Raw genomic sequence first — 14,239 nt, forward strand, 5'->3', positions numbered from 1 at the left:
ATGGACAAAGTAAAAAAAACTGGAAGAAATATATTCATCTCAATTGTATAGTAAACTTAGCTATCACTTGTAATGCATAGATAAAATAATCCTGAGAAAAATGTGATTGAGTGTCCCTTTAAGTGAAGTTATTCCTTAGAGTTTTACAATGTATGTTACTTTTAAATCACAACTTGATTGTTTATAACTCATTGGAAGCTTGTAAATGAAATGTTTAAAAACATTTTCAATCATTTACACATAAATTACTCTGAAAAGTTAGCTAAGTAGCTGGGCTCTGTATAATGAGAGGAAGATGGGGGAATAGAGAAGGTCACTTATTTTAAAGGAAAAAAAAGAATTACTTTCTAAACGGATAGAAGGAAAAAAGTAAAATTTTAACTCTACCAACCTTTACAGCAGCCTTATTTAGTTTCATGTAATATTTAGATTAGTCTAAGGTTTCTTCATAATATCTGTTGGAATAAAATCAAAGTATTGATAAAATGCTAAAGATAATGTACACTGAAAATTGTTTACTAATTCAAACTTTATTTATTCAATACAACAATAGTGTAGTCCTGGTTTACAGCCAATGGATAAATTAAATCTGATTTAAAGATTTGCAGTTTGAGAATTGCGCTGATGCTTGTCCTGTATGCTGATTGAATCCTGGTTGTTCTGTTAAGAATTTCTTGAAAAATAAATACCCAACAGAGAAACTACTCAAAGGAGAGGGTGCTGCAAAGTGAAATCTAACACAATCAATTAATAGAAAAATGCACAAAATTTGGTAAACAGAGATTACCTCTCTCCACTTCTTGATTTGAGTGAAGTTGGAAGTTATTATAGATGTTAACAAGGGCTTGTCTACACTGCAACGTTGTCGTCAAAACTTTTGTCTTTCACGGGTACTTAAAAAAGACCCCCTCTCCTCCACGAAAGACAAAAGTTTTGCCAATGCACGCTGCAAATGCTGCTCGCGGGGCTGGAAGTATTTTGTCGGCACTTAGCATTTACACACGCTGACTTTTAGCGACAAGGCTGTGTTTTAGCTTTGTTGCTAAAAGCTGCATAGTGTAGACAAGCCCCAGCAAACCAGCTTTTATGTAGATGCGACTTTATGTAGATTATCAAGACAGACATCCTACAAATACAGTAATGTATTGGCTAGTCCATTTCAATTATGCTTGACTTGGTATGCTAAAACACCTTTGTCACTAGCATTTTTGATTAACCCCCACCAACTCTGGATTAGTATGTATCTGCTGTTGTGAAGATGACAGGAAAAGACAACATAACGTTAAATACATAATATGTGAGAGAGTGGTAGGCTTTTTTAAAATTCACTATAAAAACCTGGAGGTCTTTTTCTAAAGTAGATCAGTTGGGGTATATAACCTTTTGACTGTTTGTATTATGATGATATAGTCTGCATTGTACTTTGCAGACACAGCAAAAGCTCCTGCCCTGAGTAGTTGACAACAGATTTAACTAGATAAAATTCAGTCATCTAGAAGAGGTGTTAGCATAGTCAAAAGAAGTTAGTGATGGAAGGATAAGTGAAAAGTGGACTTTTAGTAGAGGGAAGATACTTTTGCACAGGAAAGGGGAGGTGTTCCAAGATTAGGGTCTGTTATGAAATAATAGACTATTGTCAAGTTTTCTCTGTAGGAGTGGTTGTGGAGCAAGATGGAACATTGCATGAGACCAATAGTGTCCATGGGCTGCACCTCCATATTAAAGGTGAGGGTCTCAGAGACTACATTTTAAAACTACATGAGTTGCACTTAGTTTTGGGCTTTAACTTGGGGCATCCAATGTTGAACTTAGTAATTCACCTGTCTTACCTGCTAGAATGTCTTCACTGAGTATTTAGGCCACAGCTGGATTTTGAAGCCGAAGAGGTGCAACTAGAAAAGCAAAATTGAGACCTTTTTCAAAATGTGTAAAGATTTAGAGCAAAGTCTTTTTATTATAGCTGTAGTAGTATAAATTCTCTCTGTGGTCTCTTTTGCTGTTCTGACCTTTTAAAATGCAGGTGTTAAAATATTTGCGAATACGTTAGGTCTGAAGCTGGGAGACAAGTTTCCAAATAAAAATCCATCTGTTCAAAAAGTTTGGTTGTAGTGGTGCCTCTTATTGTCAAGAATAGCTTGATGTCATAGTGCATCCCAGGGAAATGTCAGATTTGTTTTTCTTGTGTTACTAAGTAACTTGCTTATAGAAACATGTTTTCTTAGGTAAATAAGCTGGGATTTATTCTAACTCGGAATAAGTCGTCTTTACATTAATAGGATGTACAAGATTGACTGAGTACAGGTGCATATAGATTACTCTTTGTGTTATTCCCAAAAAGCACAGTTGGGCAGAGAAGACTATTAGGGCATACAAGTGCTTGCAAACTTGCCCATCTCTTGTGTACACGTAGATCCGATACTTTCTTGTGTAGTTCATCGCACTATTCCAAGTCATTGAAACGCTCAAAGTCTCCCTAAGTTTCCATATGTACAAGAGTAAAATAGTCACAGCATAGAGAGGAAGGATTAACCAAATATGTTCATAGAAAGAGTCAAAATTATATACATATAATTTGTAATGTCACCCAGAAGCATAGTTACTGGTTTTCATGTTGCAGCCTCAATTTTGGGGAGGGAAAATAACATTTTAGTGAAGTTGTCCTTATAAAAATTAATGTGAAGTTACTGTTGTGCACTTAAAAAATATATATATATATCTAAGAGAGTCAGTATTTTTAAATGGTAAGTCTAAGTGGTGTTGCAGTGTCTCATAAAATATCCTTTTAATTGGTAGAAATAAATAGCAATGCACAGTAGATAAGCAAGAAATTGCTTCTCCCTTGTTTAAAATCAAATTTTTTTAAGTCTCATGTGATTTTTCTTTCTATCCAGTATTACAAAAATGACTTGCAATATTAATAAAATCCCAACTGTGCACTTGTGAGCTGGCAAAGGATTTGAGCTTGAGGAGAATCTGGCCCTCTGGAGTGCTCAGTTTGATACTCAATCAGTTTAAGTCCTCTGCTGTTTCAAAATATAGAGCCCTTTGATAAAATGATGGTACCATGTGTAAGTTTGATGTTTGTTTGCGCTCATCTTTACAGCTTGGGATGTTGCTGTGTTTATTCTTGCAGGACTGGTGGGCTTCTGTGCTACTTAGGGGATACTGACAACAGAAAACACTTTTCAGGAGGGCTCACGTTAATGTGTCATCCATGGAACAATACTCCTTCTGAACTGATAGTAAATAGTAACGCAGCAGTGATAGTTTGGAAAGACAGGAAGTCAGAAATGAATTAAATTCCATCTCATTATCTTCCAAATTTCTGTCTTCACAGTAATTGACTTAGGGCTGAAAATTTAGTCTCAGATTTTCAAAGCCACCTAAAGGATCTTGACATCCAATTCCAGTTAAAATTAGTGGTGGCTAGGCATCCAAATTATCTAGGCAGCTTTGAAAACCTCAGCCCTAATGTCCAAATTAGTGATTGCCTTTAATTTTTTATTTGTGCTTTAATGTTTGAGATTAACTCATAAGTAGGTGAGAAACCGTAGTATTACTGCTGTTACGTTGCATTGTTGTGTTTTTCCTTAAATATGGTACCATACTAGTTTTAACTTATACAGAACATTTTATTATAGCATTAGATATTTCCAGATAAACTAGCTAAAGCAAGGGTGGGCAAACTTTTTGGCCTGAGGTCCACATTGAGGAATAGAAATTGTATGTTGGGCCATGAATGCTCACAAAATTGGGGTTGGGGGTGTGTGGGAGGGGGTGCAGGCTCTGGGTTGGGGCTGGAGGTGAGGAGTTTGGGGTGTAGGAGGGTTCTCTGGGCTGGGACTGAGGGGTTCAGAGGGCAGGAGGGGGATCAGGGCAGGGGTGCAGGTTCCGGCTGGGGGTGCGGGCTCTGGGGTGGGGCTGAGAAGTTTGGGATTCAGGAGGGTGCTCTGGGCTGGGATCAAGGGGTTTGGAGAGGGGGGGGGGGATCAGGGTTGGGGCATGGGGAGAGGCTTGGGTGCAGGCTCTGAGCGGCGCTTACCTCACCCGGAACCATGTCCCTTCTCCGGCTCCTACGTGCGGAGTGGCCCCCAACCCTCAGAGCGGGGCCATGTGTCTGCTTCCGGGAGCCACATGGTGCGGCCCCCAAATGGAGCGCTGGAGCGGGGCAAGCCCCAGACCCCGTTCCCCAGCTGGAGCTTGTGGGCTGGCTTAAAACGGCTCATGGCCTGTACTTTGCCCACCCCTGAGCTAAGGAGTTAGAGAGCTTGAATTTTTTTGAGTGGTAGGGGTAGGGTAAGGAAAGTTGCTCTCTGAGACAACTGACTTGAAAAATACTTGTTTCTTTAGCTAATTGGCAATATTCTGCCCTAACACTACTTTTCTCTGACACCTTGCCAACCCCCCTCTCTGAATGCTTTCCCTGCACAACAAATGCACAGCTCTGGGAGCCATGTGCCAGGAAAACTCAGTACCACTATGAATTAACAAATGTACTCAACCTACATTTATTTTCATGCATTTGCTTTCCATTCTGTTGCTTCCCTTTGCTCTCTTTTTATTTCTTTCTCATTCATCCTTCCTATTCTGGTTTCCTATGCCAGAACAGCACTTCCTTGTTATCTTCCTTTTCTTGATTGACTCTCTTTTCCAGCCAGTCTATTCTGTGCTCCATGGGCAGCTGTGTAGTGAAATTTAAAATTATGGTGCACAGAAATCACAAAGGGTTTGAGATAGCCAAAGAGAGCTGTACAAGAAAGGAGTGAAAACTTATCTGTGATGTTGACTTTACTTTTTTTTTTTTTTTTAAAGCACGTTTAGTTCCCTACTGGGCAAATACTTCAGTGTTCATTTTAAAAAGCATTGGGGGTATGTAACCGTTTGGTATTTCAAAGTTTAAGAGTTTTAAATAGAAATAAAATATTCTTAGATTCAATTTTTGTATAGTGCTTTAAAGGGCTTTTTGTTTTGGAAAAGTGCACTTTTCATGAAGTAGCTCCTTGCAAATTAAGTTCTGCATGTGCAGATAACTTGCTGGAATGTCTAGGTTCATACATGTAGAAGCTTATCTGGCAATTCCAAATATGCTGGTAATTGTAGGGCTTCCAAGTTTCATAAACGGACTTCTTATTAATAAGGAGATGGTAAAATTTTGGATTAGTAATGCTTTGATGAAGTGATAGTTTCACCATGAGGAAAAACTTGGGTTATCTCTGTTCCTTTGTGCAGCTGTGATTCCTTGTAAAATTATCCCCTTGATTATAGGTCTTACCACAACATTTCTAAAAAGATTGTGGAATTATGGACAATAATAATTTACTGTGTTTATTGGTATAGAACAGTAGTCATATAAAATGTCTTATCCTTTAAGGACAATGAAGCCCTGGATCATCAAACCACTATTAAGTTAGTCTTTTGAATAACTTTAAAAAATGTCAATCTCCCATGCTTCTGTTTTTCAAGTACATCTGACTGGGTGAAGTTCTCAGTTCAGAGGAAAATATTGTCCTCTTTTAAAAAGGGACTAAATTTGCTCAGTGTCAGAAGCGTAGTATTGTTCTCTGAATAGTCACTTTTCAACCTCAAGGGGCAAATTTTCTTATAAAATAGAGAAACTACACCTCTATCCTGAGATAATGCCACTCGATATAACACGAATTCAGATATAACGCAGTAAAGCAGTGCTCCGGGGGGGCTGCGCACTCTGGCAGATCAAATCAGGTTCGATATAACGCAGTTTCACCTATAACATGGTAAGATTTTTGGCTCCCGAGGACAGCGTTATATCGAGGTAGAGGTGTGTGTTCTATTTGATTATATTCAGAGTCTATAAAATGACTGTACAGGAGTAACAGAGATGATGAAGCCAGAGATCCTTCTCTGTAAAAGATCAGGTTATTGTAGACTAGCTGGAAAGTGGGGTTTTACAGTCTGGAGTAGAAATTAGTTCATTCTGGGACTGAATTAAGAGGGAAACTTCTTAGCAAATGGGTGTGTGGTGAAGCTTCCTTTTTCCTCTTCTCCTTTGTGTGAGAAAGACAAGCACCTGTGGCGACTTGGAGTATATTCCCTGGAAACATGCATTCCTGTAGGTTCTTACCTTTCTGGTTGTGAATATTGGCTATTTTTAGAGCCTCATGACACTCTCATATATATGCGCTGTGTGTGTCAAGAGTGTCATATATGTATAAAAGAAAATGTCATGAGGCTCTAAACATAGCCTATATATGGGGGGAATTTTGTTACTTTGTTTTATCCATGTGGGGTGTTGGTTCCTGGGGGCTGAGAGGTCCTTGGGGATGTTGCAAAGTGAATCTGACCCACACTCACTCCACAGCAGCAGCAGTTCTTTGGGGCTGGGCCCAGCTCCCTGCTCCGGGTGTTGCAGCCTGGGGCATGCATCGCAGCTGTACTCAGGTTTGGCCCAGCTGTCCCTCTGTCACCAGGTTGCAATGCCAATCACTTAATTTTTGTCTGACTACCCCCTGTCATGACAGAGGCAGCTGGGCCAAACCTGAGTAGTGCTGTGACCTCGTGTGCCATGTTGCCACGTGTGGAGTGGGGAGCTGGACAAAGCCGCAGGGGACAGGAGCTGCTGCTGATGGATGAGTTTTTCATTTTTTTTAATGATGTTTTGTTCTGAATTTGTGGAAAATGGGGCTCTAGGTATTAAGCAAGGGACTTTTACCTTCCAAGGAATTGTCTAGATTAAGAAAATGCATACCATTAGCGTTTTCTAATACTGTGTAAAACATTGACTTTTCAGTCCTTGTCTATACTGAGTATTAACACATAGTGTGTGTTAACATTTTCTAATACATAGTTTTTTTCCTAGTAGTCTTACAAAAACTCTCTATTTTTCCATTGCTTTGAAGTGATTGTCTGGTTTGCTGACTGTCACATGGTAGCTGGTTTGCATGGGGGATTGGATTACATGGCTACCTTAGTTTGGAGGTGTGAAATTCAGTTTTATACCATACAGTGAAGGTGATTATTCTTGTTAAAGGTTAAGATATGGTTTAAAAGTTACCAGACAAAGAAAAGGAAATTAACTTAATAGAGGAGGCTGTGCAATCTGCAACAGTTTAGATTATTTTAAAATGGCCACTACATGTCTGCAGCTGCCTCTTCATCTGGAATTTAAAGAGCTAGGAAGCAGAGCTGAAGGTCACTTGGGGTCTGTTTGCAGAAGAGTGAGTAGATCTAAATACTGGAGTACTTAAATGAGGAATTTGAGCTGCCAGTATCATGAAGAGTACAAGACTGGTTTAAAATTCCTCTTTTGGGTAAACCCAGTTTGCCTACTAAAAGCTTTTTTCCTTTTTGCTCTTGTCATGTGTATGTAGACAGTGGAGTAACTTTATGGTCTCCTGCATGTAGGGTATTCATACTGTTAATTCCTCTGGCAATTAAGCAGAACTCTTCCACAATTTTTATAATTCTGTTTTTGTTCAGAACCCTGGTGTACACACCTCTCTGTGATCCAGGAAGTATTTAAAAGTGTTATGCAGTATTTTTCATACCATTTTAATAATTTTTCTCACATAGGTTGGTTGACAAGCTTATAAAACAGTAAGAGCAGATAGCTAGGAATTGTACCCAAAATGCTGCATTGTGTGAAGTTTATATTTAAGGTCACTTTGCAGTGAAGCAAAAGTAATTCTCCATTGAGGTCTGTTTAGGGTTACAACAGGTCTGGTCTAAAGCCCTTTGAAGGCAGTGGAAAGGCTCCCATTGAGGACAACAGGCTTTGTATTAGCACCAATATCAGTTGACTTTATTGCAACCATTAGCTAAGTAGTCAGGAGTTTTGGGTGCCACCTTGAAAAGCAGAAGTAACTAATTTATAGCTAAACAATTCACCCAGTGTCACAATCTGGCCCAGTTTCCCTTGCTGAACAGACACCAGATTGTTGTGAATAGACTGAGCCACTGGATCCCATGTGTTTATAAGCTCCCAGAATCGCTGTTCTTAGCTCTAGGTCTCTTATGGGACACTTCCAGGTTCAGACCCAGTGTCTGCCACCCTTCCTTAGGATGTGGGATTCCCCAGCCTGGCTGCTATAAATTCCAAAACCAGCAACTCCAGTTGCTTATACGTGCTCCCTCAGAGTTCCATTGCATTGTAGGCATGCTCAGCTTCTTGATCAACTCCTTCAGGAACAATGTGTCAGGTAAGCAGGGAATACAGGCTTATCAAAGGAATTTATTAGCCATAGTCACTCTTAAAGTACTAGAGTTAGCGATTGTTGCAAAATCCCAACTAGCCCTGAGATACTCCTTCCCCTCCCCCCTGCCCCAATAAAAATATGATCTAACTCTTTCTGAGACCAGTCTGATCAGTCTTTCAGGCTAGGCAGACTTTTCTGCATCCTCTTCTCTCTCCAGCCTGGTCTTCCAGCATGTGGTGATGAATGACCCTCTTGCTCAGAGAAAGACCCTCACCGCAGGTAGCTACTGACCTTTTTTGCCCATGTGCTCCAGCTGGGAAATTCCAGCCTTCCTCCAGGGTATGTCTACCCTTAAACTGCTACAGCAGCACAGTTGCAGCATTCCAGCTGCACTGCTGTAGTGCTTCAATGTAGATACTACCTACTCCGAAGGGAGGCGTTTTGCTGTCAGCGTAGTCAGTTCACCTCCCCGAGAGGTGGTAGTTAGGTTGACAAAAGAATTATTCCAGAAGCCTAGCACTGTAGACATTGGAGGTTAGATTAGCATAGTGTTGTGGATTTTTCATACCCCTGAGAGAGAGAGCTATGCTGATGTTGGTTCCCATTGTAGACCAGCCCCCAGTCAGGCTTCAGTGTAGAAAGTCCATTGTTATATAGTCTCTCAACTACCAGTTCAAAACCATCAAAGTTGATGGCCCTAGATTTTCCTGTAATGGCTTCTCAGCCTTTGTCCCTAATATAAAATGGATGTTCTAATCCAAAATGGAGGATACATTATTAAATGAAGGTTGCACTACAAAATGGAGTTCACAGTTTGGTAGACACATCCCACTGTCACAGCCTGTTTGACCATGGAAGAGTAACTTGAAAGTTATACTTGCAAAAGTGTATAGTAGACCTGTGACTGGTGTACAGGGTTGCCAACCCTCCAGGATTGGCCTGGAGTCTCCCAGAATCAGCATTGATCTCCCGGTGACTATTGAAAGCAATCCGGGAAGTTTTAATAGGATATTTTAAGAAAATGACATTACGTCATGTTGGGGGGAAAATAATCTCCCGGAATAGCTTCAGTCAGAGTTGCCAATCCTATGTGTGTATGAAACACAATGCAGATCAAAATGTGTTTGTCACCAAACCACTTAGTTTCATTAATATTCAGGATTTTGTAGAGAGGGTTGTCGGGGTCTTTTGGGGGGTAATATAGGTTTTACCAAGAGATATCAGTAAAGGTACTACCAGAAGGAAAGTAAAATCATACTGCTGTTTAAGCATCAATTTTTTTTCTGTCTGGAGTGTTCTGCACTGCCTTTAAATGTGGATTTTAGTGTAACTTGGTTCCTTCAAGGCAAACTTAGTAGAACTGGAATTCATCAGGATGATTTCTCAATGTGCTTGTCGGTGGGACAGAAATCTAGAACAGGCAGAGAAAAAAGAAGTGGAGGACCTGGCACAAAGTGCAAGTTAAATCATGAATATAAACTTAAATAGGTTGGCCTATGGTCAAATCTAACTGTTGTGGTTGTTGACTAGGGATGATAGAAATGTTCAGGGAATCTTTCTGTAGAATTGTTTCAGCAGATTTTTACTGGCTGTCCTTAACCCTACACATTTTGTGTGTGTGCGTGCATAAGGGGTACATGGTATAAAGAGGATCACTGAATTAAATATTTACTTACCACATTGTGATTTATTGTGCATGTATAACTAGGATTAGTGTGAAAATATGCAGGAGACTGGCAAAATCTATTCTGCATCCTGCTTGCCACTAAAACAGGATAAAATGGAGAAGCAGTGTGGTCCATTGAATGTGGACTGGAGGTTCTGTTTGCAGCTGTTCTGTGACCTTGGATGAATCACTTCACCTTTCTGTACTTAATTTCTCCATCGTAAAAATGGGAGGAGTAATGTTACTTATCTTTGTAAATCACTTTGAGTTCTATAGATGAGAAGTTCTGTATACAAACATTATTATTATTATTTATTATTAGCGAAATAGTTTTTCCTCCTTAACCAGTACGGATTGGCAATCCAATGAACGTGTAAAGTCTTGGCTATTTCTATCCAGTCAGCACTCCTCCTTATTTGTCTTCTCAGTCCTGCTCCTCCTTTGTTGAAGAGGAAAGCAGGAAAGGCAATCTCTCATATTTTTGGCTTTTCAGTGCAGTTTTTTAACGTTCTTTTTCCCTCCAGTTCTTTTGACTTCTAAAATGATAAGCGAGAAGGAGGGGGGTGTTGCCCAAGTGCAGCAGCTGCTGTGGCACAATATGAGCCTTCATTGTGGGTATCTTCTGCTCTTACTGGGATAACAGCCCAGAATGTCAAGATACAGTGATGGCTTCTGTTGGCAGATCAAAGTACCAGGCTGCTTCACCATTACTGGTCAATGCAGCCTATAGCAGAGCTTCCTTGTAAAAGAATCATTCAGAGCTAGTCTCTACAAGGGCAGTAAAGGACAGTTTCCACCACCCACATGCCAGGTGCAGACAATTTCCAAGACCTTTCCTCTCCAGGAGCTTTAGGTTGGGCCAGGAGTATCCAGCTCCTGGAATAACGTCATGCTTAAACAGCGATTTGGCAAGATTCATTCTGAACCCTCACTATTTATGCCGCCTTATCTCAAGGCTGTGCAAGAAGAACATGGAGTAATGTAGTGATGTAGTCTCTGAAGCTGCTTGAGTAAGTTTTCTCAGCAATCGTGGGCCTTAACAGTATGAGGTTCCTTGTGGCTCTCCATTAATGTTGGTGATTCAGTGCTCGCAAGTTATGCTGACATACAGCCACCGCTGTAATTAAACCGCTGTTGCATGTCTACACTATGCTCCTTGTGTTGGTGGAGTGCATCCACAATAGCAGCTCTTCCATCGACCCAGAGAGCAGTGTACTGTGGGTAGCTATCCCACTATGCAACTGGCTGCAGTGTGTTTTGGGAAGGGTTTGCAATGCCTCATGGGGGCAGGTACAGCGTAACATGATGGTTTCTCAATCCCATCGTTCCTTGGGCACTAGATTGCCAGCCCCTTTTCAACTGAAGAGGGGGTGGAGGGGGGGGAGTGTGTGTGTGTGGAGAGTGAGTGTGTTGGCACACTGTCTCTTTGGGCATGTCTACACTTACCTCCAGAGCGATTGATCCAGTGGGGGTCGATTTATCGCGTCTAGTGAACACACGATAAATCGAGTGCTCTCCCGTCGACTCCGTTACTCCACCGGCGTCGACAGGGGAGCATCAGCTGTTGACTCACTGTAGTGAAGATACCGCGGTAAGTAGATCTAAGTGCGTCGACTTTGCTACGTTATTCACGTAGCTGAAGTTGCATAACTTAGATCGATTACTCACCCTCCCAGCGTAGACCAGGCTTTAAGTTCAAACACCAGCTGGAAGCAACCAATCCTGTGGCAGAAGCTGGTGGACAGACAACTGGTGTCCCCCTGTCTGTCTCTTCTCTCCCCCACCTCAGTGAAGACCAGTACACCAGCAGGGGGAGGTGGACACTCAGACATCAGCCCCCACCTTTCTCCTTGGCTCTGAACAGCACAACATGAGTCTCTTCCCCCACACCCTGCCAAGCAGCAGCCTGCCTGCCGCTGCAGTCCTAGTGCTGGGGAGAGCAGGATTCTGCATTAATGTTTTGATTCCCTCCGAGTTCTCCCACAGTCTCCTCTCCCCTCAGACCAAGGAGATGCACCCCCTCCCCTGTAGTCTAGACAGGAGTGCATTTGCTGCTGGGAATCAGCATGCTCAGCTGGGCAGTAGCTGTGTGAGTTCTCCATGCTGAGGAGTTTCAGAACTTCCTGGGGCTTTGAAAGGAGAGGAGTGCATGCCCATATAGCTTGATGCAGGGCAGCCGAGTTCAAAACAGTGAGCAGGGAGGTCACGGTGGGCATTGTGGGATACCTCCTGGAAGCCAGTTACCACGATGTAACAAACGTTGTGTCCACACTGATGCTTTGTCGATCTAACTGTGCTGCAAAAAGCTTTACACCTCTCGTCAAGGTGTTTTATTTTGTTAGCAAAGCAGGACAGTTTTGTCAGTGGGAGGAGCATCGTTCTGTGTACACCTTCACTGTTTTGTCTACAAAAGCTGCCTTTTGCTGACAAAACTTTGTGGTGTAGACCAGGCCTTAGTGTCCTTTTCATTTAGACCAGAGCCTTAAGATTTTTCAAACTAAGTGAAATGCAGTGGCTTTCCATTTTTAAGGAGGATTTTTTTTTAAGGATTGGGTGGATTGAGCTTTCTAAGGCAATTTGCTGAGCAAAGCAGACTTTCTGGTAGAAAAGTTTCTACATCCTTTTTCAAGAGGGGAGCCTTTTCACAGCAAATATGACTTTTACAAAATTTTTTTTTTTCAGGTACTAGAGGTGGACTTCTCTGTTTCGGGCACACTTGGTCTTCCTTGCAAAAGGAAATCAGTTCAGATCTGAGAGACCTGATGAGATTTCTGTATACTTGGAGATGAGTTGCAGAATTCTGAGCAATTTTTTTTTATATCCATTGGATTTCACTAGTAACCTTGACAGAAAGAGGGTTCAAGTGGTATGAAGATCTCTTTAATTGTTCCTCCCACCCATAACTAGTACCAGTTTTCTTTACTTCATGCTCTTGGAGCAGGATATACTTTCTGTTAATTGGCATTTGCAGACTAATTTAGTATAGCTGATCTCCTTAGAAATGAAGCAGTTAACAATGCTTGGCATTCAAATGATTGTAATTAAGCTTCAAAATAAATGCCCTATTAACAAATAAAGTTTACCCCTTTTTGCTGTTTCTCACTGCCTGACAGCAGACTCTACAGTAGTTGTTTTACATTGTGAAAAAAATTCTTTGCAGTCAGGACTAGAAGCTCTTTAAATGAAATCTTAGATTCTAGAGACTATAACAAAATTTGCGGAAGTTTAAATCCATGGGGTTTTAATGCCCTCAAGTGTCTGCTGTCCTCACAGATGTAACTCAGATACTCATTGATCTTGAATCATGGGGTAAAGTTACTACTAAGATTTCATCTGTCTGGATTCGAAATTCAGAGTCAGTTTTGGTCAATCAAATCCTACCTATGTCCTACTATATGCTACTTCATTTATTCTTTGGTGTGTATGATGCAGACTGTGCAGACATCTAACTGTATGAAGAAGCTGCTGGAAAGTAGATATGTGCACTATATCTAATGACTCTGCCAAGAGCAGTATTGCTTTATTTCCATTTGATTATTTTTATGGGTAAAAGCTGTTGGAGCCATGTGTAATTTCTTGATCAAATTCAGACTGCTTTTTCATCATTTTTTGCCTTAAGTGCAGTTAATGAGAACTCTGAGTACAGAGAGAGAACAATTTATTCAGTTTAAGTAAAGGATAACATTGCTTTGCTTTGGAAATATACATGTGTTATAAGAACAATAACCTGTTCTCACCCTTGTATGAAATAGTATTGTAAGTCTGGTCTTCGGTTTTTTTTTAATTGCAGAATATTAGTATTGAAAATCATGCTTTCTGACTTCTTTGGCAGCGTATGGGAGAGAAAGGTACTTTGGACTTTGTAGAACCCATGTTTTTTAGTGCATTCCTGTCCTGAAGGTACAGCTTCTCTTCTCTGTCCCATCCAATTTGAACTCAAAAATGTTAGTGGTGATTTCTCTAGCCATATTTAATTTTTGAAAAATAAAATGAAATGCCTCCTTGCATTCCAGCTAATGATATTTCTTTAAAAAGAACAGGAGTACTTGTGGCACCTTAGAGACTAACAAATTTATTTGAGCATAAGCTTTCATGGGCTACAGCCCACTTCATCGGATGCATGGAATGGAACATATAGTAAGGAGAGATATACACATACAGAGAACATGAAAAGGTGGGAGTTGTCCTACCAAATGTAAGGTCCATTATGAGCCAGGTTATGTAAAAAGGCTCTGCCTATAGGTGTTTCCTAGCAACTCTGCCAAGGGAATGCATTGCAAATCAGTGTTTCCATTTCTTTTAGGAATGTTGGGGTTCACTTAATTCACTCAGCCAAAGACTAAAAATAAGGGGGGAAATGTAGGTAATGGGGAAATTAGAAATGAGACATGACCCTACTAAC

General features: G+C 40.8%; 1 protein-coding gene across 6 annotated transcripts in view; it reads left to right on the forward strand.

Moving 5' to 3' along the window:
• Nucleotides 1–14,239, forward strand: part of LOC123348565 (activity dependent neuroprotector homeobox) — a 42,160-nt gene that overhangs the window by 13,624 nt on the left and 14,297 nt on the right. For 3 of the 6 annotated variants that reach the window (XM_044986080.1, XM_044986082.1, XM_044986081.1), the window contains one exon: nt 1,654–1,725. The exons of the other annotated variants lie outside the window; for them this stretch is intronic. In XM_044986080.1, coding sequence (XP_044842015.1) covers nt 1,654–1,725 — 72 coding nt within the window. The remainder of the gene's footprint in view (nt 1–1,653; nt 1,726–14,239) is intronic. 6 annotated transcript variants of the gene reach the window in all.

This window comes from Mauremys mutica, chromosome 13 (assembly GCF_020497125.1).
Source record: "Mauremys mutica isolate MM-2020 ecotype Southern chromosome 13, ASM2049712v1, whole genome shotgun sequence".
In the NCBI taxonomy this organism is placed as follows: domain Eukaryota; kingdom Metazoa; phylum Chordata; order Testudines; family Geoemydidae; genus Mauremys; species Mauremys mutica.